Source organism: Hemitrygon akajei, chromosome 2 (genome assembly GCF_048418815.1).
Source record: "Hemitrygon akajei chromosome 2, sHemAka1.3, whole genome shotgun sequence".
Taxonomy (NCBI): Eukaryota; Metazoa; Chordata; class Chondrichthyes; order Myliobatiformes; family Dasyatidae; genus Hemitrygon; species Hemitrygon akajei.
In genome coordinates, this window is record NC_133125.1 from 149,977,231 (window position 1) to 150,003,157 (window position 25,927).

General features: G+C 43.6%; 1 protein-coding gene across 2 annotated transcripts in view; it reads right to left on the reverse strand.

The window, feature by feature from the left end:
- LOC140716772 (zinc finger SWIM domain-containing protein 1-like) overlaps positions 1-24,294 on the reverse strand; it is a 42,206-nt gene extending 17,912 nt beyond the window's left edge. Inside the window, exons 1-5 of one of the 2 annotated variants that reach the window (XM_073029627.1) lie at positions 24,180-24,294; positions 21,147-21,233; positions 19,912-20,209; positions 19,310-19,475; positions 9,540-9,780 (exon numbers count right to left, since the gene is read on the reverse strand). In XM_073029627.1, the coding sequence (XP_072885728.1) occupies positions 9,540-9,780; positions 19,310-19,475; positions 19,912-20,168 (664 nt within the window). In that variant the 5' untranslated portion in view covers positions 20,169-20,209; positions 21,147-21,233; positions 24,180-24,294. The remainder of the gene's footprint in view (positions 1-9,539; positions 9,781-19,309; positions 19,476-19,911; positions 20,210-21,146; positions 21,234-24,179) is intronic. The other variant, XM_073029637.1, reaches the window with a different exon arrangement.
- Positions 24,295-25,927: the final 1,633 nt, after the last annotated feature.

Sequence of the window (25,927 nt, forward strand, 5' to 3'; positions counted from 1 at the left end):
TACAGTTTAGATTCAGAGGATCAGAATTACTCCCTCTACACTACCTGTTGGACTCCTGGACTAAAGACACCAGGGGTTAAATGGAGAGTGAAACTCGCTCCACGTGGCTCAGAGACAGGGAGGATTAGATGTAAAGTAAAACTGTCTGCACTGTTATGGCACTGGCCTGCATACAGACGCAGGACAGGTTAAAGGCAGAGCATAGTTGAAAGTACACTGTTTCAGGATTGAGTCATCACTGATCAGATGCAGAAAAAAATTTGCCTTATAATGTCCCAATGGCCACACATTTTAATTCCACATCCCATTCCCATTCTGATATGTCTATCCATGACCTCCTCTACTGTCAGGATGAAGCCACACTCAGGCTGGAGGAACAACACTTTATATTCCGTCTGGGTAGCCTCCAACCTGATGGCATGAACATTGATTTCTCTAACTTCTGCTAATGCCCTTCCTCCTCTTCTCACCCCATCACTTATTTATTTATCTATCTCCCCCTTCTTCTCTCCTTTTTCTTTTTTTCTTTTTTTTCCCTCTCTCTGCCCCTCCCATAATCATTCCTTGCCTGTTCTCCATCTCCCTTTGGTGCTCCCCTCCCCCTTTCTTTCTCCCTAGGCCTCACGTCCCATGATCCTTTCCCTTCTCCAGCTCTGTATCCCTTTTGCCAATTAACTTTCCAGCTCTTCCCCCTCCTGTCTTCACCTATAATTTTGGATTTCTCCCTCCCCCCACTTCCAAATCTCTTACTATCTCTTCTTTCAGTTAGTCCTGACGAAGGGTCTCGGCCCAAATCATCAACTGTACTTCTTCCTATAGATGCTGCCTGGCCTGCTGTGTTCCACCAGCATTTTGTGTGTGTTGACAGATAAAAAGAAATTAGCTTTATTTGTCACATGTTCATTGAAACATCAAAGTAAAGCAGTGAAATGCATGATTTGAATTAAATCAAATTTGCGAGCATTGTACTGGGTAGCCGGCAAGTGTCGCCACATTTCCGGCGCCAAAGTAACATGCTCATAACTTAATAAGCCTAACCTTAAATCTTTGTAACATGAGAGGAAGCCAGAGCACCCAAAGGAAACCAATGCTGTCACTGGAGAATATACAAATTCCTTAGGGGCAGTGATGGGAATTGAACACTAATCGGTGATTGCTGGCGCTGTAAAGAGATGTGCTAACGATGTTCAGATGCCAAGTAAAACTCTGTCTACCCTGTCTCATCACATTGCATTGTAACACACAGAGTAACACTGCAGCAGCACTGTCCCACTACACAAGATCAACCTAGCTCTGATTTCAGTCTAAACAGCAGAATACGCTAGTGCCATGCTGGTTAGAAGGTGACAATACCAGACTGGGCCCACATCTGAAGGGATGTTTAGGTGGGAGTGACATGGGAGCAGCAGGGTGAGGTTGAATGACCATGAGAAAGTAGCTGGTGGGGAGATTGTAGAGGTGGTAGCGAATCAACTCCTGAATCCAAAGTTCAAAGTAACTTTATTATCAAAGTGCATATGTCACCACATACTATGAAATGCATTTGCTTGCAGGCATTCACAGTAGAACAATCAATTACAATAAAATCAATGAAAAACTACACATAAACTAAAACTGACAAACTGTGCAAATAAAAAGAATAGGTAATAATAAAGTGGTACAGTAATCTACTGGTTGGACAGTTTGTTCCTGAAGGAAGAATGTGAAGTGTGGGGTGACAGCTAGGATTGGAGGTGTCAGGAGATGAGGTGTGTTTTCTCTGCTCTGGGGAGTGAAAGAAGGTGGGTGGTTGTGGGAGAGAGCCGGGTGATGACTGACTGGGCATAGGGGCAGTGTGCTTTCTTTAAGGTACAGTACCTATAAAAAGTATTCACCCCCTTGGAAGTTTTCATGTTTTATTGTCTTAACAGTATTGAATCACAGTGGATTTAATTTTCTTTTGACATTGATCAACAGAAAAAGACTCTTTCATGTCAAAGAGAAAACAGAACTTTACAAAGTGATCTAAACTAATTACAAATAAAAGACACAAAATAATCAATTGCATAAGTATTCACCCCTTTAATGGGTCACACTGGTGTAGCCAATTGGTTTTAGAAGTCACCTAATTACCATAGATTCCGGACTACAGAGCGCACCTGATTAAAAGCCGCTGGCTCTAATTTTAGAAATAAAATCAATTTTTTAATTGTAAAGGCTGCATCGGATTTTAGGCCGCACCGGATTTTAGGCCGCACCGGATTTTCGGCCGCAGGTGTCCCACGTTGTAATATGAGATATTTACACAGAAAGATATTACACGTGAGGATTTTTTTAACTTTTAATTAAATCCATATGGTAACAAAAACAAATACATATTGCAAATGCTTTTTTTCGAACCGTGCCCGTACGCGGCTACTTTTAAATATACGTTGCGTATACTTCTTTACTGAACAACATTCCAATATCTCCTAACGACTGGTAAAAAAATATATATATTGCAGCCTACCAGGAAAAGTTATTGATCACCTTTAACTTAAAAGCAAAGTTCGCTCAGATCCAAAGCCGCTCGCGTAATGCGCTCCCCCCCTCCTTTCCGTTTATCGCAAACCGGCATTTTCCCACAAGACACCGCGAAACCGGGTGTGACGTCATAGCATCCCGCGATGTAGTACAGAAAACAAATATAGTTTAAACTAAGTAGGCAGCACAATGCTTCGAGTGTTTTCCATGTTGATGAGGGTGAGTACAAATGACTGATTTACAATAATTTAATTGTGAAAGTGCGCTTGATTTATCGTACAATTTCATTGGACCTCTGTGAACTACTCATCAATTTTATTGGTCTACTGTTATGAGGCAAAATGTTTACGAGGCGGCATGAAAAAAATCATGCATTAGCCGCTTCGGATTATTGGCCGCAAAGTTCAAAGCTGTTCAAAATGTGGGAAAAAAGTAGCGGCTTAAAATCCGGAATCTACGGTAGCTAAATGGAGATGACCGTGTGCAGACAAGGTGTTACAACTAATTGCAGTAAAAATACACCTGTATCTGGAAGGTCCAACTGCTGGTAAGTCAGTATCCTGGCAAAAACTACACCATGAAGAGAAAATAACATACAACTAACTCAGCAAAAATGGATAAAAGAAAACTTCCAAGTCACTGAATATCCCTTGGAGTCCAGTTAAGTCAATCAACAAGAAATGGAAAGAATATGGCACAGCTGTAAATCTGCCTAGAGCAGTCCATCCTCAATAGCTCAGTGACCATGCAAGAAGGGACTAGTGAGAGAGGCCATAAAGAGACCTATGAAGTTACCAGCTTCAGTGGCTGAGATGGAAGATACAACAACTGTTGCATGGGTGCTTCACCAGACACAGCTTTATGGGAGAGTGGGAAAGACAAAGCCACTGTTGAAAAAAACTCACATGAAATCTCAGCTACAGGTTGCCAGAAGGCACATGGAAGACTTTGAAGTCAGCTGGAAGAAGGTTCTATGGTCTGATGAAACCAAAATTGAGTGTTTTGGCCATCGGACTAAATGCTTTATTTGGTGGAAACCAAACACACCATCCCTACTATGAGGCATGGTGGTGACTACATCATGCCATGGGAATGCTTCACTACAGCAGGCCCTGGAAGCTTTGTGAAGGTAGAGGGTAAAATGAATGCAGCAAAATACAGGGGAGTCTTAGAGGAAAACCTGATGCAATCTGCAAGAGAACCACAACTTGGGAGAAGATTTGTTTTTCCAGTAAGACAATGACACCAAGCATAAAGCCAAAGATACACAGGAATGGCTTAAAGACAACAATGTTAATGTGCTAGAGTGGCTAAATCAGAGTCCAGACCTCAATCCAGTTGAGAAATTGTGGCTGGAATTGATAAGGGCTGTTCACTCACAATCCCTATACAATCTGTCAGAGCATGAGCAGCTTTGTAAAAAAGAATGAGGAAAACTTGCAGTGTCCAGATGTACAAAGCTGACAGAGACTTCTCTATCAGAGAGCGGCCAATGAGTGAGTGGAGCTTGGAGGCTTTGGCAGTTGGATTGTGCAATCAAGTCAATCAAGATTTGAATAGCTCACTCAGCAGAAAGCAGTTGATTGGACAATCGAAAATTGAAAAGTTCAAACAAATAAAAAGGGGGATAGCTCAAGCAAAGTGGCTGGTGAAGGAGTGGAGCTTTGACTTGAGAGGCTTTGGTGAGAAGAGGTGGAGGATGAGCTTGCTCCCAGTGAGGTAAGGCCAGGTAAGTTTCTTTAATTCAATTAATTAAATTAGGAGTTGGTAATGGAGGCAGTAGATAGGGCAGTCCAGTGCTCTGATGGTAGGATGTGGGAAGTCAGGGACAGCACAATTGTCACTGATGACTACAGCTGCAGCTCCTGTCAAACTGAGTTAGGAAACTGGAGCTGGATCTGGATGAACTTTGGATCATTTGGGAGGCAGAGGCAGTAATAGATTGGAGTTTCTGGGAAATAGTCACCCCTCAAAGTCAGGAGGCAGGTAATTAGGTGACTGTCAGGAGAGGGAATAATAGACAGAAAGAGCAGAGCACACCTGTTGTTGTTATCCCAACAATAAGTATACTGTTTTGGATACTGCTGGTGGGGATGACCTACCAGGGACAAGTTGTAATGATCGTGTCTCTGGCACCAAAACTGGACCCTCAGCTCAGAAAGGAAGGAGGGAAAAGAGGAAAGCAGTAGTGATAGGAGATTCGATAGTTAGGGGTACAGATAAGAGGTTCTGTGAGAGAGATCGAGAATCCTGGATAGTCTGTTCCCTCCCTGGTACCAAGGTTGGCAGTATCTCGGATCGAGTTCTCAGTATTCTGAGGAGAAAGGGTGAGCAGCCAGATGTCATGGTCCATGTGGGGATCAATGACATGGATACGAGTAGGGATTAGGTCCTGAAGAAGAAATATAGGGAATTAGGAAAGAAATTAAAAAGCAGGACCTCAAGGGTGGTAATCTCTGAATTGCTGCCTGTGCCACGAGACAGAGAGAGTAGGAACAGGAAGTTATGGCAGATGAATGCGTGGCTGAAGAGTTGGTGCAGGGGGCAGGGGTTCAGATCTCTGGATCATTGGGATCTCTTCTGGAGAAGGTCTGACCTGTACAAAAAGGATGGGCTGCACCTAAACCAGAAAGGAACCAATATCCTGGTGGGCAAGTTTGCTAGAGCTGTTGGGGAGGGTTTAAACTAGTTTGGCGGGGGGGTGGGAATCAGAATGTGAGTGCAGAGATTAGGGTAGAAGGACAAGGGCATGATGTTATGTGTTCTGATTTGGTGAGGCAGGACAGGCAGGGAACAAAACATAAATATTGCCAGTTAGAGGGGTTGAAATGTGTCTATTTCAGCACTAGGAGTATTAGAAATAAAGGGGATGAACTTAGAGCATGGATCAGTATGTGGAACTACGATGTTGTGGCCGTTAATGAAACTTGGCTGGAGGAAGGGCAGGATTGGCTGATGCAGGTATTGGGGTTTAGGTGTTTTAAAAGGAATAGGATAGGAGGTAGAAAAGGGGGGGTGAGTAGCATTACTGGTCAGGGATAGTATCACGGCTATAGAAAGGGAGATCGCTGCAGAAGGAGTGTCCACTGAGTCGGTCTGGGTGGAAGTCAGAAATAGGAAGGGATCAATCATTGTGCTGGGAGTAATATATAGGGCCCCAAATAGCCCTTGGGACACTGAGGAGCAGATAAACAGGCAGATTTTAGAATGGTGCAAGAAATACAGGGTTGTAGTTATGGGTGATTTCAACTTCCCTCATATTGACTGGCACCTCCTGAGTGCAAGGGGGATAGATGGGGCTGAATTTGTCAGGTGTGTTCAAGAAGGATTCCTGACACAGTGTGTGGACTGGCCGATGAGAAGTCATACTGGATCTAGTTCTGGGTAATGAACGTGATCAGGTGGCAGAGCTCTTGGTGGGGGAGCATTTTGGTGAGAGTGACCACAACTCCCTTAGCTTCAGCAGAGCTAAGGATAAAAACAGACAAAATGGGAACGTGCTTAACTGGGGAAGGGCTAACTATGAAGGGATGAGGCAGGAACTAGTGAGTAAATTGGAAACAGATGTTCAAGGGTGAAAGCACAACAGAAGTAATGTGGGAGAAGTTTAGGGACCACTTGTGCTGGGTTCAGGATAGTTTGTCCCACTGAGACAAGGAAAAAATGATAGGAAAAGTCCCCAGGGCCGGATGTGATATACCCCAGGTTGCTGTGGGAAGTGGGAGGAGATTGCTGGAGCAGTACCTATGATCTTTGGCTGCAGGGGAGGTGCCAGAGGATTGGAGAATAACAAATGTAGTTCCCTTGTTTAAAAGAGGTAATAGGGAGAATCCTGACAACTATAGGCCGGTGAGTCTTAAGCTGGTGGTCTACAAACTATTGGAAAGGATTCTTCAGGATAGGATCTACAAGCATTTGGAGAAGTACAGTCTACTAAGGTTGGTCAACATGGCTTTGTGAAGGGAAGGTCATGCCTCACAAGCCTAATTAAGTTTTTTGAAGACGTTAGAAAAGAAATTGATGAGGGTAGGACGGTAGATGTGGTTTTAGCAAGGCATTTGACAAGGTCAAATGAGAGACTCATCCAGAAAGTCATGAGGCATGGGATCAGTGAAACCTTGGCTGTTTGGATAAAAAATTTGCTTACAGGAAGAAAGCAGAGGGTAGTAGTGGAAGGAAAGTATTCTGCCTGGAGGTCGGTGACTAGTGGAGTGCTGCAAGGATCCGTCCTGGGACCCCTGCTCTTTGTGATTTTTATAAATGACCTGGATAAAGAGGCGGAAGGATGGGTGAGTAAGTTTGGAGGAGTTCTGGATGGAGCTGTAGGTTGTCGAAGGTTACAAGAGGATATAGACAGGATGCAGAGTTGGGCAGAAAAGTGGCAGATGGAGTTCAATCCCAATAAGTGTGAGGTGATACATTTTGGAAGGACAAACCAGAAGGCTGAGTACAGGGTTAATTGTCGGTTACTTAAGAGTGTGGATGAACAAAGGGACCTTGGGGTTCAAATCCATACATCCCTCAAGGTTGCTGCAGAGGTTGATAGGATAGTTAAGAAGGCCTATGGGATGCTAGGCTTCATTAATAGGGGGATTGAGTTCAAGAGTAGAGAGGTCATGTTGCAACTCTACAAATCTCTGGTGATACTGCACTTAAGAGTATTGTGTTCAGTTCTGGTCACCTCATTATAGGAAGGACTGGGAAGATATGATGAGGTGCAGAGGAGATTTACCAGGATGTTGCCTGGATTAGAAAACAAGTCTTATGAGGCAAGGTTAGCAGGGCTGGGACTTTTCTTTTTGGAGTGTAGAAGGATGAGAGGGGACTTGATAGAGGTCTACAAGATTATGAGTGGCATAGATAGGGTTTCCCAGGGCATGAATAGCAAACACCATAGGACATATGTACAAGGTTAAGGCAGGGAAGTTTAGGGGAGATCTCAGGGGTAAGTTGGGTTTTTTTGTTTTTTTTTTGTTTTTTTTTTACACAGAGGATTGTGGGTGCCTGTAATGACTTACCAAGGATGGTGGCAGAGGCTAAAACATTAGGGGTATTTAAGAAAACACAAAGTACACTGCAGATGCTGCAGTCAAATCAACATGTACAAACAAGCTGGATGAACTCAGCAGGTTGGGCAGCATCTGTTGAAAGGAGCAGTCAACGTTTCGGGCCGAGACCCTTTATCAGGACTAAAGAAGGAGGGGGCAGGGGCCCTATAAAGAAGGTGGGGGGGAGGGTGGAATGTGCCAGGTGAAAAACCAATCAGAGGAAAGATCAAGGGGTGGGAGAGGGGAAGTAGGGAGGGGATAGGCAGGAGAGGTGAAGAAGGAATCTAAGGGGAAAGCACTATGGGTAGTAGTAGAAGGCAGAATCATGAGAGAGGTGATAGGCAGCTAGAAGAGGAGACAGGGTGAAAGTATTTAAGAGCCTCTTAAAATATTTAAGGTGTATTTAAGAGCCTCTTGAACAGGCACATGGATGAAAGAAAAATAGAGGATTATGGGGTAGTACATTTTTATAATAAATATTGGTCGGCACAATATTGAGGGCTAAATGGCCTGTACTGTGCTGTCGTATTCTAGCGTCTAGTGTCTCCACATAGACCCAAGGCTGTAATTGATGCCAAAGGTGCATCTACTACTGATCTGAAAGAGGTTAATACTTATGCAATCAATTATTTTGTTTTTTATATTTGTAAATCATTTTGATCACTTTGTAGAGATTTGTTTTCATTTTGACATGAAAGAGTCCTTTTCTGTTGATTAGTGTCAAAAGAAGCAAAATTAAGTCCACTGTGATTCATTGTTTTAAAACAATAAAACATGAAAACTTCCAAGGTGGGGGGCCTACTTTTTGTAGGCACTGTAACTGAGAAGGTGATCGAGTAACAATGTCACTTCCTCAATCCCTGCAGTGATAACGGCTGTGGTCTGATGATCAGTAAAAATTCCCGTGGTGGGGTGAGCGAGTGATCTAGTGACTTGTCCCAGGGTGGGGGAAGAGTGGTCTAATGAGAGATTAGTGCACAGGCCAGGGATGTAGAAGGGAATGGAATAATTTTGTGGCAGGATAGTATTCCATCCTGGGAAAGGGGAAGGAGTGATCCATACTATCTGTGGATATGAGAATGAGAGTTCCACACTATCCTGGAATGTGGGAAGGAGAGATCCATACTATTCTGGGAATGGGGAAGGGATTGATCCACATTAATCCCAATTGTTGCCCTGGACTATACTTATTGGAATTCAGCAGAATGAGAGAGTGGGACTTGTAGAGACGATATGAAAGGGATAGATAAGATAGAGACAGGAAAGTTTCTAGTGTTAAGTGAGATTAGAACTAGCAGACATGGCCTCAATATTTGAGAATAGATTTTGGATGCAGATAAGAAGAAGCTGATTTTCCCAAAGTGTAGTGAATCTATGGAATTCTCTGGCCAGAGAAGCAGTAGAGGCTACCTCATTAAATATATTTAAGACCCAGCTGGATAGATTTTTGCATAGTAGGGGAATTTAGGCAGGTCAGAATTGATCTTATTGAATGGTGGAGCATGCTTGGCAGGCTAGATGGAACTTCTCCAGCTTCTATTTCTTATGCTCTTATGATCTTATCCCAAGATAAGAATGGGAGATCTACACTCTGCTGAGATATCTGAACGGGTAATCCATTCTGTCCCATGATGGAGGAGGAATGATCTCAATATTCAAGGATTGGAGAGTCGTGATCCACAATATCACCAGATAGAGAGAGGATTGATCACACTATGCCAGGATTGGGGAAGAACGATTGATAATATTCTGGGAATTGGAAAGGGGTGAGACACACAATCCCAGGATAGAGGAAGGGATGATCCACACTATCCTAGGGTGGAGCAGGAATGATCTCACTATCCAAGAAATGGGGAAGGTGTAATCTAGTCTATCCAGGGAATGGGGAAGGGGTCAGTTCACTGCATTCTAGGAATGGGAGAGAGGAGATTCTCATGGACACAGAAGCAGCAGGTTACTCTTTGGGCAAGCAACAGCATGAACACTTACCCTTGACAGCAGCCAGTGTGGGAACCATCTTCTCTAAGTCAGTCTTCTGGACCTTGAAGCTGCCCCACTTGTCCTTGCATGGAAGGCTGTGACCATCCTGCCGGATGAGCACTTTGCTTGCGACCTCCCTGAGCTGTTCCTTAGCACCTGCTCCGTTACTTTGCAGTGAGACCACAGAAGCCGGATTGCCATGCAGCACCTTGACAAAACGCCTTTGGTGTGAAAGCTTCTCATGTTCTGCCTGTGTGGCATAAGTAAAGTCTTTTAACATTCTTACAAATCATCTCAACAATTTTCTGTCAACCATGATATTACAGGCTGAAACTCCTAATCCAAACTGGAGCCAGGCCACAGAAATTCCTGACCATATGAATGCTTCTGTTCTTTTAAGATACAGACACCATGTAGATCACATAAGAGTTCAGAGAACAGCCCATTGCAAAAGTTTCATTAGTAGCTTAATTAGCTACAGATTAGTACTGATCTTGCATTTAGGTCATTGTTGGAATTAGTTAATTAGTACAGATCGGTACTGAGGATTCAAAGCATATCAGACTGCAGGAATTGCTAAATTCACAAATTGCTAGACTAGTGAGTTTCAGCCTGCATAGCACAGAAATAGGCCATTCAGCCTAACCAGTCCACCCAGTCCTCTTCATCTCAATCCATTAATTCCTCTTTTACTCCCACGGTAGATATTCAAACTCCCTTTGAATTTATCTGTATAAATCACCTCAACTGCTCATTGTAGGTACAAATTCATAGGCAAGGTGGTTCTACTGGTCACTGAGATAATGGATTGACAATCTGCTCATGTTAGACTGTTTACCAATACTGCTGCATATGATTCATTGTTAGAATCTGTCAAACATAAATTTAAGGTTTAATATTAATTCAGCATCTACTGATTGGGGATTGATTACAAATATGAATTGCTTTCCCAAAGATATACCAGTTGGTAGGTTAAATGGCCACTGTGAATTGGCTTGAGTGTATAGGTGAGTGGCAGAATCTGAAAAGAATTTGAGTGTGGGAAGAATAAAATAATGGGATTGATACAGGATTTGCATAAATGAATGTTTAATGGTTTATGTAGACTCCATGACCAAAGAGCCCACTGCATTTTTGCCTGACTAACTTCACTCTTCGCCGTACAGTGGTGTAGTGGCATCCATATCAGACTTTGAGCTGAGTGGTCCTGGGTTTCCATCCGGCCAGCTACTTGGATGCTTTCCATCTGTGCTGGGTTGTGTCGAGCTAGCAACTCAGCTTCATAAAAACAGACAAAAACGCTGAAGAAATGGCAAGATTGCCGCCCGATGAGCCACAAGGCACGGAAAGGAACAACAATTTCACTCCTGAAAGGCCACTGCTGGTTTAACACCACTCTCCTCATACCCAGCTCAATGAGCAGCAATTAATTCTCTCCATCAATTCCTCCAAATGTGTTTAATTGAACAGATAAGCTCTTGACCTACAAAATTCCAGGAAACACATGATCTACTTAGCCTCAAATCTTATCTCTTAGACAAGTGTAACTGATTCCTTATGTCTATTATTCTTTACATTCTCCTCTGCATGGTGGTCTGCAGGAAACAAATTTCTACAGATGTATGATGGAGAGCATTCTGACTTGCATAGCATATACAGCCTACAATGTACAGGATAACAAGAGAATGTAGTGAGATATGGATTTAGCCAGCTTCACCAGGGCATAACCCTCCTCAACATCAAGGTCACCTTAAAGAAGGCAGCATCCATTATTAAGGACCTTCACCACCTAGGACATACCTTCTCATTACTACCATCAAAAGGAGATACAGGAGTTTAAAGACCAACAATCAATGATTCAGAAACAGCTTCTTAATCTCCACCATTGGTTTACTGAATAGTCATGAACCAATGAACATTCACTATTCCTTTTGCACTACTTATTCTTGTAGTTGATGGCAATTTTACACCTATGCACTATACTACTATTGCACAACAACTTATTTCATATGTAAGTTTGTGATATTAAATTTGATTTTGCTTCATTGCGATAGTATTGCTCTGCAAAATATAGTTTCAATTGATAGAGACATTGCCTGCACAACTCAAAAATAACAGACACAAGAAATCAGTCTCTTGCCTCAACATGTCTGGCAATACAACTATTATCCATGGACTTGTTCCTTCTTTAAAATTATTCCATCTGATTTCAGACCTTCATCCCTTTTCCTGTCACTTTTAAGTTTTCTTCCAAACTGTGCAGCTCGTGGTCCTGGTTGACTTATCTGTTCCTCACTGCCTGACCCACAGTACATGGTGCTCCAGTCACACAGCATTTTGATTTTAAGGTGTACTTATGTTCTTTCACATCCTTCCATGCTCACAGTACTTCCTAGCTCTGCAATTAGCTCTCATGGTATTAAACTATAAAATCCCTCTAAATCCAAAAATTAATCATATTGATTTTAATTTCCTTAGTTCTAAGATCTAGAATTTCCACTTTACACCTCTTTGTCACCATACAGTATGTAAGTGGAGTCATAGAGATGTACAGCACAGAAATAGGCCCTTCGGCCCACTGCATCTATGCCATCCTTTTTCTCCATGCACATTAATCCCATTTCCCTCATTATCACCATATACAGCTTTGCCTTGTCCAATGTAAGCATCTTTCTAAATGTCTCTAAAACGTAGGAATTCAATCTCATCTTCCAATCAGCACTGTAACATATCAACCACGCTCTGCTTTAAAAAAAACTTACCCCTCCGAGCTTCTTTAAAACTCCTACCACTCATCTTAAATGTATACCCTCAAGTTTTCTAATATCCCTACCATGGGGAAAGCATACTCTAGCTACCCTGTATGTCTCTCAAAAGTTTACATTTCCAGCATATCAATTGTACAACTCCATCTGTTTAAAATGCACGGTAACACACTCCTTGAAACTGATCTTAAACCAGCTATTGGTTGTCTGCCATTATCCCTCTTTAACTGTTCAGTTCAATTTGTTTGATATCTCCCCTGCTTTAGAGGAACTACACAAATAAATCTTGTTACTGTTAGGGAAATGACCTGTAAAATGGCTCAGCTAATCAAAAGTGAGTTTGTCAAATCATAGTTCAGAGGTTGATTAATTTATTTAGAGATGGTTCCTTAAGGTCGCTGTAGCTGGGGTGGAAGTGGATAAGCTCCCTCTACCTATTAGGTGCTTACAAAGGTGTGCATCTCAAATAGCCGTTGACCACCAAGTCCAGTTCCTGTCCTTCACATGCGGCTTAGCTAATAAACCTGACAGAACCATTTCCACTGACAGAAGGAGGGGCAAAGGTGAGTTACTGCTGCCTTAAAACTAATCACTTTGGACAGATGGGTTTGTCGGCTGTGGTTGGCAGCTTATCTACAAGTCGGAAAACTCTGATCTCATACCTCAGTCGCCTTGCATGGTTAAGGCTTCAGGAGTAAACCCCAAGGAAAAATCTGAGCAACACACACAAAATGCTAGAAGAACTCAGCAGGCCAGGCAGCATCTATGGAAAAAAGTACAGTCGACGTTTCAGGCCAAAACCCTTCGGCAGATCTGAGGCAGTCCTACATTGAGCTCAAAGCTGATTGGCAACTCCTACGATGCTGCTGATGCCAAGCTGTATCGGTCTCTGCTCAGCTGCATGGAGAGGGGTAACCTGCTACATGCGTAACAACTTGCTCTGCATATCATACTCCTCTGGCTTGTATACCACATAGACAGCTGAGATGCAATATCCATGGTTGCCTGGCCAACGTAGATCCTCATCTGAGATACAACACAGAGCAGGCCCTTCTGCCCAATGAGACTCATCACACAGCAATTCACCTAACTTTAACCTAACCACAGGACAATTTAACACAGTCTAATGGAATGAGAGAAGAATACGTACACAATGCTGGAAGAACTCAGCAGGTCAGGCAGCATCCATGAGAAAAGAGTAGCCAACATTTTGGGCCGAGACCCTTCATCAGGAATGGGGGGGGGGGGGAGGGAAGAGAGGGCCGAAGCCCAGTAATAGAGATGGGGAGGGGGAAGGGCTAGAGGCGCCAGGTGGAGAACCAATCAGAGGAAGGATAAAGGGGGGAGGGGATAAGCATGAAAGAACTGTAGAGATAAAGGAGCAGAAAGTTGAAAGGGGAGTGAGGCAGAGAGGGACCTAGGATAGGGGGAGGGAATTACCGGAAATTGGAGAATTCAATGTTCCTACCACCAGGCTGGAGGCTACCCAGACGGTAGATGAGGTGTTGCTCCTCCAACCTGAGTTTGGCCTCATCATGGCACAGTAGAGGAGGCCATGTATGGACATATCTAGATGGGAATGAGAGGCAGAGTTGAAGTGGGTGGCAACCAGGAGGTCCTGTCTATTGTGATGGACGGAGCAGAGGTGCTCGACGAAGCAGTCCCCCGATCTGCGTTGGGTCTCGCCGATGTAGAGGAGGCTGCACCGGATGCAATAGACAACTCCAGCAGACTCTCAGGTGAAGTATTGCCTCACCTGGAAGGACTGTGTGGGGCCCGGAATGGTGGTAAGGGGGGAGGTGTGGGGACAGGTGTAGCATTTGCGCTTACAGGGATAAGTGCCAGGTGGGAGTTCTGTGGGGAGGGATGTGTGGACCAGGTAGTCGCGGAGGGAACGATCCCTGCGAAAAGCTGAGAGGGGTAGGGAGGGAAAGATGTGCTGGGTGGTGGGGTCCTGTTGAAGATAAATAGAGATGGTACCTAAGGCAGTGTAGGCGTAGTTGCCTGAATAGCCTGTTTCCATGTTGTACAACTATGAGCCATGGTGCCAGCCCTTTGACTGTGATGGCAGAATATAGTAATAATGGTAAGTCTCTTGGCAGTGTGGAGGACCAGAGGGATCTTGAGGTCCGAGTCCATAGGACACTCAAAGCAGCTGCGCAGGTTCCTCTGTGGTTAAGAAGGCATACGGTGTATTGCCTTCATCAATCGTGGAATAGAATTTAGAATTTAGAAGTAATGTTGCAGCTATATAGGACCCTGGTCAGACCCCACATGGAGTACTGTGCTCAGTTCTAGTTGCCTCACTACAGGAAGGATGTGGAAGGCATAGAAAGGGTGCAGAGGAGATTTACATGGATGTTACCTTGATTGGGGAGCATGTCTTATGAGGATAAGTTGAGTGAACTTGGCCTTTTCTCCTTGGAGCGACAAAGGTTGAGAGGTGACTTGACAGAGGTATGTAAGATGATGAGAAGCATTGATCGTGTGCATAGTCAGGGGCTTTTTCCTAGGGCTGAAATGGTTGCCACTAGAGGACACAGGTTTAAGTTGCTGGGGAGAAGGTACAGAAGAGATGTCAGGGGTAAGTTTTTTTACTCAGAGTGGTGAGTGAGTGGAATGGGCTGCCGGCAATGGAGCAAAGAAAAATAGAGGGCTATGAGTAAACCTAGTAATTTCTAAGGTAGGGACATGTTTGGCACAACTTTGTGGGCCGAAGGGCCTGTATTGTGCTGTAGGTTTTCTATGTTTCAAAGTAAAATTTATTATCAGAGTATGTACATGTCACCACATGCAACCCTGAGATTCTTTCTTCTGCGGGAAATCTATAAAACAGTAAACATAAACAGGAGTTTACATTAGTTTACTATAGTTGTACCATGGGGAGCATTCTGACAGGCTGCATCAATGTCTGGTCTGGAGGGGCTACTGCATAGGACCGAAAGAAGCTGCAGAAGGTTGTAAATCCAGTCAGTTCCATCTTGGGTACTAGCCTACAAAGTACCCAGGACATCTTTAGGGAGCAGTGGCTCAGAAAGGCAGTGTCCATTATTGAGGACATCCAGCACCCAGGGCATGCCCTTTACTCACTGTTACCATCAGGTAGGAGGTACAGAAGCCTGAAGGCACACACTCAGTGACTCAGGAACAACTTCTTCCCCTCTGCCATCCGATTCCTAAATGTACATTGAATCATATGACCATAAGATATAGTGGGCAGAGGTAGTTTGCTCTGCCATTCAATCATGGGCTGACCCAATTCTTCCAGTCATCCTCACTCCCCTGCTTTCACCCCATACCCTTTGGTGCCCTGGCTAATCAAGAACCTATCTAACTCTGCGTTAAATACACCCAATGACTTGGCCTCCACAGTCGCTTATTGCAACAAATTCCACAGATTTACCACCCTCTGACTAAAGTAATTTCTCTGCATCTCAGTTCTAAATAAACCTCCTTCAATGCAGAAGTTGTGCCCTCTTATAACCATATAACAATTACAGCACGGAAACAGGCCATCTTGGCCCTTCTAGTCCGTGCCGAACACTTACTCTCACCTAGTCCCACCTACCTGCACTCAACCCATAACCCTCCATTCCTTTCCCGTCCATATACCTATCCAATTTTACTCTTGTCCCCTACCATGAGAAATAACTTTGCCATATCTAATCTGTTCAGGCCTTTTAAGATTCGGATTGTTTCTATGAAATCCCCTTTCATTCTCCTGAACTCCAGGGAATACAGCTCAAGAGCTGTCAGACATTCCTCAAATGGCAACCCTTTCATTCCTGGAATCAATCTTGTGAATCTCCTCTAAACCCTCTCCAATGTCTGTATATCCTTTCTAAAATAAGGAGCCCAAAACTGCACACAATACTCCAAGTGTGGTCTCACAAGTGCTTTATAGAGCCACAACATCATATCCCTGCTCTTGTATTATATACCTCTAGAAATGAATGGGTTCCAAGGTTGTCAAGCTGAGGAATGATAGTGGGGACAAGCTCCCACTATCTAAAAGTGATCCTCACCGCATAAGCCTCAAAAAGCCTCTGACAACCTAGTCCAACTCCTGGCCTTCTTGTGTGCCTTAGCCAATAAGCCCAGTGGAACTGTTTCTACTGACAGGAGAAGGGGCAAAGGCGGGTCCTGGTGCCTTAAAACCAGTGCTTCGGGTAGATCGCGCTTGTCAGCCTGGGAAGACAGTCCATCTAAGGGAGGGAAAGTTCTGATTTCAAACCTCCGCTGCCTTGCAGCCATACCCACTCATGGGAAAGGCTTTGGGAGTAAACCCTGAGGAGAAATCTGGAGCTGGAGTCCCTAAAGCAGTCCGACATTGCCTTCAACCTTGTTCTGACAACTACAGTGATGACACTCGTGCCAAGCTGTATTGACCCTTGCCCTTCCCTTGGACAACATTGGTAGTGTGAGAGGGGAGACGTTGCATGGGCAACTGCTGATCTTCTATACAATCTTGCCGAGGCCTGCACCCTGGAGAGGACAGATTGCAAGACTTTCCAGGCATAGATCCATGGTCTCACAAGACTAACGGATGCCACCTATCAGAAATGAATGCCAACATTGCATTTGCCTTCTTCACAACCGCCTCAATCAGGAGATTAACCTTTAGGGTATCTTGCATGAGGATTCCCAAGTCCCTTTGCATTTCTGCATTTTGAATTTTCTCCCTGTCTTTTTATTTCTTCCACCAAAGTGCATAACCATACATTTTCCAATATTTTATTTCATTTGCCACTTCTTTACTCATTCTTCTAAGCTATCTAAGTCTCTCTGTAGGCTCTGTTTCCTCAACACTACCTGCTTCTCCACCTATCTTTGTATCATCGGCAAATTTAGCCACAAATCCATTAATACCATAGTTCAAATCATTGACAAACATCGTAAAAAGCAGCGGTCCCAACACCAAACCCTGTGGAACTCCAATGGTAACCAGCAGCCAGCCAGAATAGGATCCCTTTATTCCCACTCTCTGTTTTCTGTAGACCAGCCAATTCTCCGCCCATGCTAGTAACTTCCCTGTAATTCCGTGGGCTCTTATTTTGCTAAGTAGCCTCATATGCGGCACCTTGTCAAAGGCCTTCTGAAAATCCAAGTACACCATGTCTATTGCGTCTCCTTTGTCTGCCCTGCTTGTAATTTCCTCAAAAAATTGCAGTAGGTTTGTCAGGCAGGATTTCCCTTTCAGGAAACCATGCTGGCTTTGGCCTGCTTTGTCACGTGTACTCTTTATTCTCATCCCTAACAATCAATTCCAACAACTGATGTCAGGCTAACAGGTCTATAGTTTCCTTTCTGCTAACCCCAGCCTTCTTAAATAGCGGAATTTTTGGACACTACCTCACCTTATTTTTAATATACAGTATTTCTGTTTTCGCATATTTTTTTAAATCTATAGAATATATGTAATTGATTTACTTGTTTATTTACTATTTTTTATTTATTTTTTCTCTCTGCTAGATTATGTATTGCATTGAACTGCTGCAGCTAAGTTAACAAATTTCACGTCACATGTGGTGATAATAAACCTGATTCTGATCAATGTACATCAAACTGTACAAAAGCAAATAAAAATAAATAGCAGTAAATAATGAGAGCATGAAATAACAGGATAAAGAGTCCTCAATGTGAGATCATCAGTTGTGGGAACACCAGAACTGCAATGAGTGTAGTTATCCCCTTTCGTTCAAGAGTCTGATGGCTGAGGGGTGGTAACTATTGAGACGTGGTGCAAATCAGCCACGGGGATTACTGTTACATAACTGTTTTTTGTTCCCGTCAGTATTTACACAAGTCCCTTATTTGACCACCCTTTCATCAACCCTAATTATATGAACATTTTTTCTTTGTGGTCTGTGTTCTCTGCCAGCTGACTGTTCTACCTTTGGATATAACTTTGCTCTCTTTATTTTACTGAGTCACTGCCTGATCTTCCCATTGTGCTCCAATTCCTGCCACCTCCCAAAGGCATGCTGGTTAATGTGTTACTTGACCACTACAAATTGGGTGGGAGGTAGGAAAATCAGGAGGGGATTGAAGATATGAGAAAGAGTACATCATTGTAATATAAGTGGGGGGAAGGGGGTTGAGATGATTACTTGGAGAACTGGCAGACTTAATGAGCTGAATGGCCTTCTGCTATGTTGTAATAAAATATAATTTCATTTGAAACCTTCCCTGCACCAAAAAATAGTCCAACCTTGTGCTGTTTCTACATCTAAATGAAATCCCCAGTTAAATGATCTTGAGCCTTTTTCTCAGCTCTAATTGAATGCAATAACAAATGCTACTTTTTTTGAGTAATTTACACCATTTTACTATTTATTTGCCATTTATATGCAACTTTGCTTTAAATTCTAGATGGGTATAGCATCACATGAATCATATGCCCTTTACAGGCAGGATACTGCTGAACTTGGCATATTCCATGTCACTGTCACCATGAAAACAAGTCACTTTACCTCAGTGTTATTCTTGGCTTTGTATATCTTTTGCCCCATTAAAATTCCTTTCCAGCATATTCTTAAGCTTCAGGGGCTCGACTCAAAACGTTGACTGTTCATTCCCCTCCATAGATGCTGGCTGGCTTGCTGAGTTCCTCCAGAATTTTGTGTGATTGCTCCAGCATCTGCATAATCTCCTGTGTTCAGAACTGTGAGCTCTCTTTGCTTTTGAAGCCCACATTTATAGCTAGTAAAGCAGCTTTACACCCTGCATTTCTCAGTGTATCAATCTTGATTTTGTAATCAGACCTTTTATTGATAAAGTCAAGATTCCACATTAAAAAGCTTACTCTAGATGTATGTGTATTCAGATTTACATGTATTCCGGATCAGATCCTTGCATCCTGACACAAAGTTCTTATAAGCTCATTTAAAATAATAAGGCTGATATATTTAACACTCCAGGAGCCAGGGGTTGTCACTGGCGCATACAGGAAAAATACACAGAACTCAGTGCTAAAGAGGAGAGGTGGGACAACATAAACAAGTAGAGACTGACCCGATAATCTGAAGCTGTGGCAGTTCCACCTGGCTGGTATCTGTGCGCGGCTTTTACTTGCTGCACTGTGTGGTTATGTGATTCATTCATCTCCTTCACGACAAACTTGTCTCCATCTGGAGAGAGGCGGACTTTAATAACGCAGGGGCACTTCATCTTATTGGTTCTGAAATAGAGAGCGGGCAGCAGTGTATGAATCAGCTAGGGAAGGCCAAAGGCCAGTGGTTCATCTTCCTTCAGAATCAAAACAGAATCCAAGGGAAATAGCGTAAGACTGTAAAAGGATACAAGACAAGTTTGCTAAACAGCTGGTGTAACTGAAGATAAACTCCTTCCTCTGAAGCCACCAACTTTCACTGGGTCCTAGGACTCCAGTGCCAACACCCAATAAAGTGCATGTCACATGTATGTGTTTATGAGCATGTTAAGTTTAGAAGCAGAAGGAGAGACAGGCAGACAGAGAACGTGGGGAAAGTGATGGAGGGGAGAGGGGGAAGGGACTCTGGAGAGAGACAGGGGAAGTGGAAGAAGATATGGAGAGAAGGAAAGGAGAGATGCACAGACTACTGTGCTGGGGATAGCCATTGCATGGATTCACTTACCTCTGGTTTGCCCGCTTCCCGGAACCTTTGGTCTTGAACAACTTGCCCCCGTGAATGCAAGCATAGTCGATCTCAGCAAACTTCAGCGCATCATTCATTGGGCGTTTGGGTGCCCTACGCCTCTGTGCCTCGATGGTCCGTGAGTGCCTGGTCCACAGCTGCACCGCATATTCCCTCTGGTAGCGCCGATACTCCCGGTGCAGCTCGCTGTAGCTCGAGAATTCAGCGCCCACTCGAAAACCCACCACCTGAGACATGGCTGCTTGTTCTTCAGGAGCAGTTGGTAAGCCGCTCCCAACTGCAGAACGGGAAGTGAGGGTAAACCACAGGTAACAGGAGGTTAGGCGAAATGGAAATTTTCAGAAAATTGCAAATACTAGGGCAGCAGCAAACTATATAAAGGGGCCATGGCAAATTACACTCAGTGGAAGGGGACAGAGCAAGTTACCCATGGGAACCACAGTGAGTTACACAACTCTCATTCTCCCACCTTCAGGACACTCAGTCCAATGAGTCTTCATGACCCGCCCTCTCCAGATCTTTGACACCCTAGAGTAATACAGCTCGTAAGCAAGCTTTTCAGCCCAACTTGTCCATGCTGAACACAACATCCTCCAAGCTAGTCCCAGTTATCCACATTTGGCCCATAAATCACCAAGCCCTTCCCCTCCATGTGTATATCCAAATGCCTCTTAAATGTTGCATTGTACCCACCACAATCACTTCTTCTGGCAGCTCAGAACAGGTACTCACTACCCCCTGTGTAAAGTAGTTACATCTCAAATCTCCTTTAAATCTCTTCCTGTCTTCACTTGCACCTGTGCCCTCTACAGTTGGACTCTCCAGCCCTGGGGGAAAGACTATGGCCATCCACTTTATCCATACCTTTCATGATTTTATCAACCTGTGAGGTCACTTCTCTTTCTCCTATACTCCAAGGAATAAAGATACAGCATGGCCAGGCTCTATCTATAACTTTGACTCTCTAGTCCAGGCAGCATCCGTGTAACTATCTCATGCACCCTCACGAGCATGACCATACCTTTCCAAAAAAGTGCGTATACTGGCAATAGTTCTTCGTCTGACTCCTGCTCACTGAGAACAAGAAAGGTCATTGCCTTGAAAACCCTGCCTCACATGCTGACCATTTCCAGAATTATGGATTTTAATTCATAATTTCCAGTGGTCTCGACTGCCCCGGCTTACACAGGGAAAAGGAGAATAATTCAAGTTACCTTAAAACAGCATCAGCCACCGGCAGATATCGACGCTGAAGCAGAGTCAATCCAGCTTGAGCAGTTGTAAGGATTTCTCAAGAGCTGCTAACACCAAGGTTGATCAAAAGTGTCATTAATACATAAAAACAGTGGTACAGATACAAAATTACATCCATTTACCAGGACAACAGCAGCTATCATGCATGAAATATGCATGGAAAAAGTTAGCAGGTCAGGGAGCATCTGCAGAAAGGGGAAAAAAGGACTTCAACTTAAACATTAACAGTTTCCCTCCATGGATACTGCCTGGCTTGCACAGTTTCCATTTTTATTTCAGATTTCCAGCATCCACCACTCTCTTTTATTTTCACCTAATATGCCTGGAATATGGAAAACAATGCCATGCTTTTAGGTGTTATGTGTTTAATTTCAACAAAATTGTAAACATAGTTATAAATCATACAATTTGGACAAGACTATTTTCATTCAGGATTATCCTTGTATCTGACACGCTTAAGCACAAGATGCTAGCCATAACGTGCTTTCCCACTAAAGGGGGTGCCAGGAATAGGTTTTCACAGGGGCTGTAACACCTGTAATATTGAAGAGATTAGTTTGGAGTCTCAAATAATCACTGGTAACACACTCAGAGCACTTTTAAGGTCAATATTTTTGTCCAGATAATTTTGCAGCCCATCCACAACCTTTAACAACCCAACCTCCCCACTGATGGGCCAATGCAACCGCCCCTATTCACCAACCCTCCAACCAGAATTTAGTGATTGTCAGTCTTAGCTTCCAACATGCTTTCTGACCCTAGCAATTGCCATCTACCCAGTCCAACATTCGCAGACCCAACAACCAATACTAGCTCCAGATCCCAGACTAGTAATCCTACCAAGATGACTGATTCTGCAGTTTAGCCCAACTAGTAATCCTATCCATATCCAATAATTTAACCACAAAACCAGCCAGTTTACCACATCAACACTCCATCCACTCTCCAACCACTGATCCTACCATCTCTCTTAACTACCCATCCATTGTATTACCAATCTTATCTCTTAACTACCCACTTCCATTTCCCAATCCTACACCAGCTACTAACAGCAATACAATTCCAGAGTTCCAATCCTAACCCCTGAAAATGTGAGGAGTCAAACACCAGGTTGCAAACAAGGGAAGCAGCAAACTCCAATTAACTAGTGGAGGGGACAACCCCAAAGACAACAAGAGATAACAAAGGAGGGGAACACATGGACTGCAATTGAGGCAAAAATTAGTGGGAAGCAAGAGGATACTGGGAACAAGGCTCTGAAAAATGCAGCACATTCGGAAATCCACGGGACTCAAGGGGGAAGACTAAACCATCAGGAGATCTACAATATACAGGGGTAAACCACCGAGATACAGGAGCTGAGAGGACATGGGTGAGATGTGGATAAATTCCTGGAAACCAGGAAAGTCCTGGGATTTGAAGTCAGGGGGAGGGGGGTGGAATTCCCAGGGCTGGGTTGTGGTAGGACCTGTGTTTCAATGATAGTCACCCGCACCGAAGGGCGCTGAGTAGGCTACGGTCAATTATGGAAAACTCTGAACATCCTCTACATAGCACCATCCAGAGACAGAGAAGCAGTTTCAGTGACAGGTTACTATCAATGCAATGCTCCTCAGACAGGATGAAGAGGTCAATACTCCCCAATGCCATTAGGCTTTACAATTCTACCTCCAGGACTTAAGAACTTTTTAAAAGCTATTAATGCTTTTTGAGACGGTGATTTAGATGCATATCATTTTTTTTTTTTTTTACTGAGTTAAGTATTGTATGTAATTAGTTTTGCTACAGCAAGTGTATGGGACATTGGAAAAAAAAAGTTGAATTTCCCCATGGGGATGAATAAAGTATCTATCTATCTATCATGTGCCAGTAAAGAATAATTCCCAAGGACTTGAATCTGAGTGCAATCCCAGTGTTCAGGGATGGAGCTACCAATCACAGAAATTGGGGACAGTGTAATCACCAAGTTTGGGAACTGGGATAATCCTCAAGTTTACGTGGGATGGTAATTCCAGGATTTTGAATGATTGCCATTTATGTACCGGCATAGGCTACTTCCCTGGGTTTGGTGACAGACTGTAACCTACAGGATTGGGAGTTACAGAAGAAATCCAGACATTTAGGTGTGAGGTGAAATCTATAGTCTCAAGGATGAAATCCAATCCTTGATTAAATTTCAAACCCAGGGATGGGAGTTAGGGTTTGGAATCTGGGAGAATACACAGGGTCAGATGGGGTCAATTCCTTGCATTTGGAGAGAGAATAGTTCTGGGATGGAGAAGGGGATTATGGCAATCCCTAGTATCAGAGTTTGGTTGATTTGGGAGGGGGTGCTAGATAGTTCTTGTGATCAGAGTGAAAAATTGCTATGTGCATGGTAGTGTGGTGTGTAATTCCTGGTTCGGGCGGGGAGGGGGGGGGGGGGTCATCTTATATTCCGAAGGATAAGGTTCAGGAGATTGAAGGGAATCCTTAGGCATGCAATAGGGTCCAATATTTGGGTTTGAGGAGAAGATTATTCCTGAGATCCGGGGGCAGGTGTGGTTGTGATAACATCTGGGATCAGGGATGGGATGGGTTTAGGAGTTTAGTACTTAATTCATGGGATCATAAATAAATTCTGTCGTGTGTGTGTGGGGCGGGGGGGGAAGGGAAGACAGCTTGCGATCCACGAGGAATCCTCGGGACAGGGGGATAGGAAAGGAATTCCTGATTGTGCAGGTGATAATGCCTGGCGTTAATAGTAACCTGTGTGTGGGTGGAAGATAATTCCTACGGATTGGGTGCAGTTGCAATATTAGGATTGAGAGATCAGGGGGAAGCGATCCCAGACATTTTGGGAAATAGTGGAAATTCCCGCTATTTTACAGGGTGTCTGACCCGCAGCCGCGGCCCCGGCGCTTTGTCTCGGTTCCGGGCCTAGGTTGCCGGCTGTCCTGCCGGCGGATCAGCACTGTCCTCGATACCCGAGACGCCTACTGTTCATTTCTTACCAAACACCCCTCTCTCTCCTCCCGCCATCCGTGTTTGAGCACTGGGAGACGGCACCACGGCCTCCGTATCCAGCAACAGGCCGACCCCGTCCACATCCGCCGGCGCCGGCGCAGCCGGCCGTTATGCACATGCGCACTGATATCACAACCGTTCAAGATAGGCTGCTAGGCGGCTTTATGTCTCGCCAAAGCTTGTGGGAAATTCAACCGCCATTACTGTTCTATCTCCGAAGCGGATTTTTTTTTAAAAAAGAGATTAACGCTAAATTATGCACTCTGACTTCGAGACTAAACTGTATATATTTCTAATAGAGCTGTAAATGCGGACAGAGCACGGCGGTGAGGTATTAAGGAGAAAACAGAAAGGTTTTGGGTTTGATAAAGTTTTTGCCTGGTGGAAATCAAGATGTGCACGAGAGCAAAGTTTGACGGAGCGCTGAAATTTGAGGACTAAACGCTTGAAGGACTTAGCATAAATGGGGAAAGTAATCGTTATTTCAGAACCACTGTTTAGCGAATGTAGGTAGGATGTATAACTGCAAGGTTTTCTGGTGTTATATTTGATTCAAACTGTAAAGTAATACATACGAAACGCTGGGGGAACAGGACAGGCTGCATCTACGGAAAAGAATTAACAGTCAACCCTTCATCAGGATTGAAAAGGAAGGGGAGAAGTCAGAAAGATGTACAAGGTGGCAGGTGATAGATGAAACTGGCAGAGGCAGAGGGTGAAGTAAAGAGCCGGGAAGTTGATTGGTCAAAGAAATAAAGGGCTGGAGAAGTGGGAATCTGATAGGCTGATAATCTGAATCAGAAGACCACGGAAGAAAGGGAAAGAGCACAAGAGGGTGGTTACTTCCATGGCTCTTTACAATACATAGAGTGGATAAAAACTTGCAACAACTTTTAAAAAAGAAGTCTAACTGTGGAATCAATCTGATAGTACAAGAATATATAAACCTGCATTTTAGAAAAGAGCTTGTAATATTTACTGATGGATCAAAAGACCCTCCTAGCTCTGGCCACACGGGTATTGTAGTCTACATTCCTCATTGCAAAACTAGTGTCAGGAAAAGAACATCAAACCATTTATCAGTGTATACAACAGAATTAATGGCAATATTGAGTGCATTATCTTGGATAGAAGAAAATAATGTCAAAAAGGCTGTAATCAGTTTGTCTGCATTAACCTCTATCAAATCAAGAAAATCAGAAAGTAGACAGGATATCTTATTGGAGGTTCTATGCAAGTTATATACATTGACCAAAAATGGGGTAGAAGTAAGCTTTCTTTGGATTCCAGCTCATTGTGGTGTGGAGGGTAATGAAAAAGTGGACATTATAGCTAAACAGTCACTCAAATCGTCTATAATAGAGGTCCAGATCCCTCTAAGAAAAGCGGAAGGTGCATTATAAAAACACGTATTGAGGAGACAGGGCAGAAGCACTGGGATGAGAGTGAAACAGGGAGACATCTGTACAAAATACAAAGGCAAGTCAGATACAAAAGAATATTAAGTGGACATAGAAAGATAGAAGTGATCATCAGTCACTTAAGAATTGGCCACACAAGTCTTAATTACACATTACATAAAATAGGGAAACATTCAACTGGGTTGTGTGAATACTCTAATCAACCAGAAACAGTTGAACATGTAGTGATAAAATGTAAGAAGTATTAAAGAGAAAGAGTGAAGATGATAGGAGCGTTTCTGATAAACAAAAAAAAACTGCTGTGGGTATAGAAG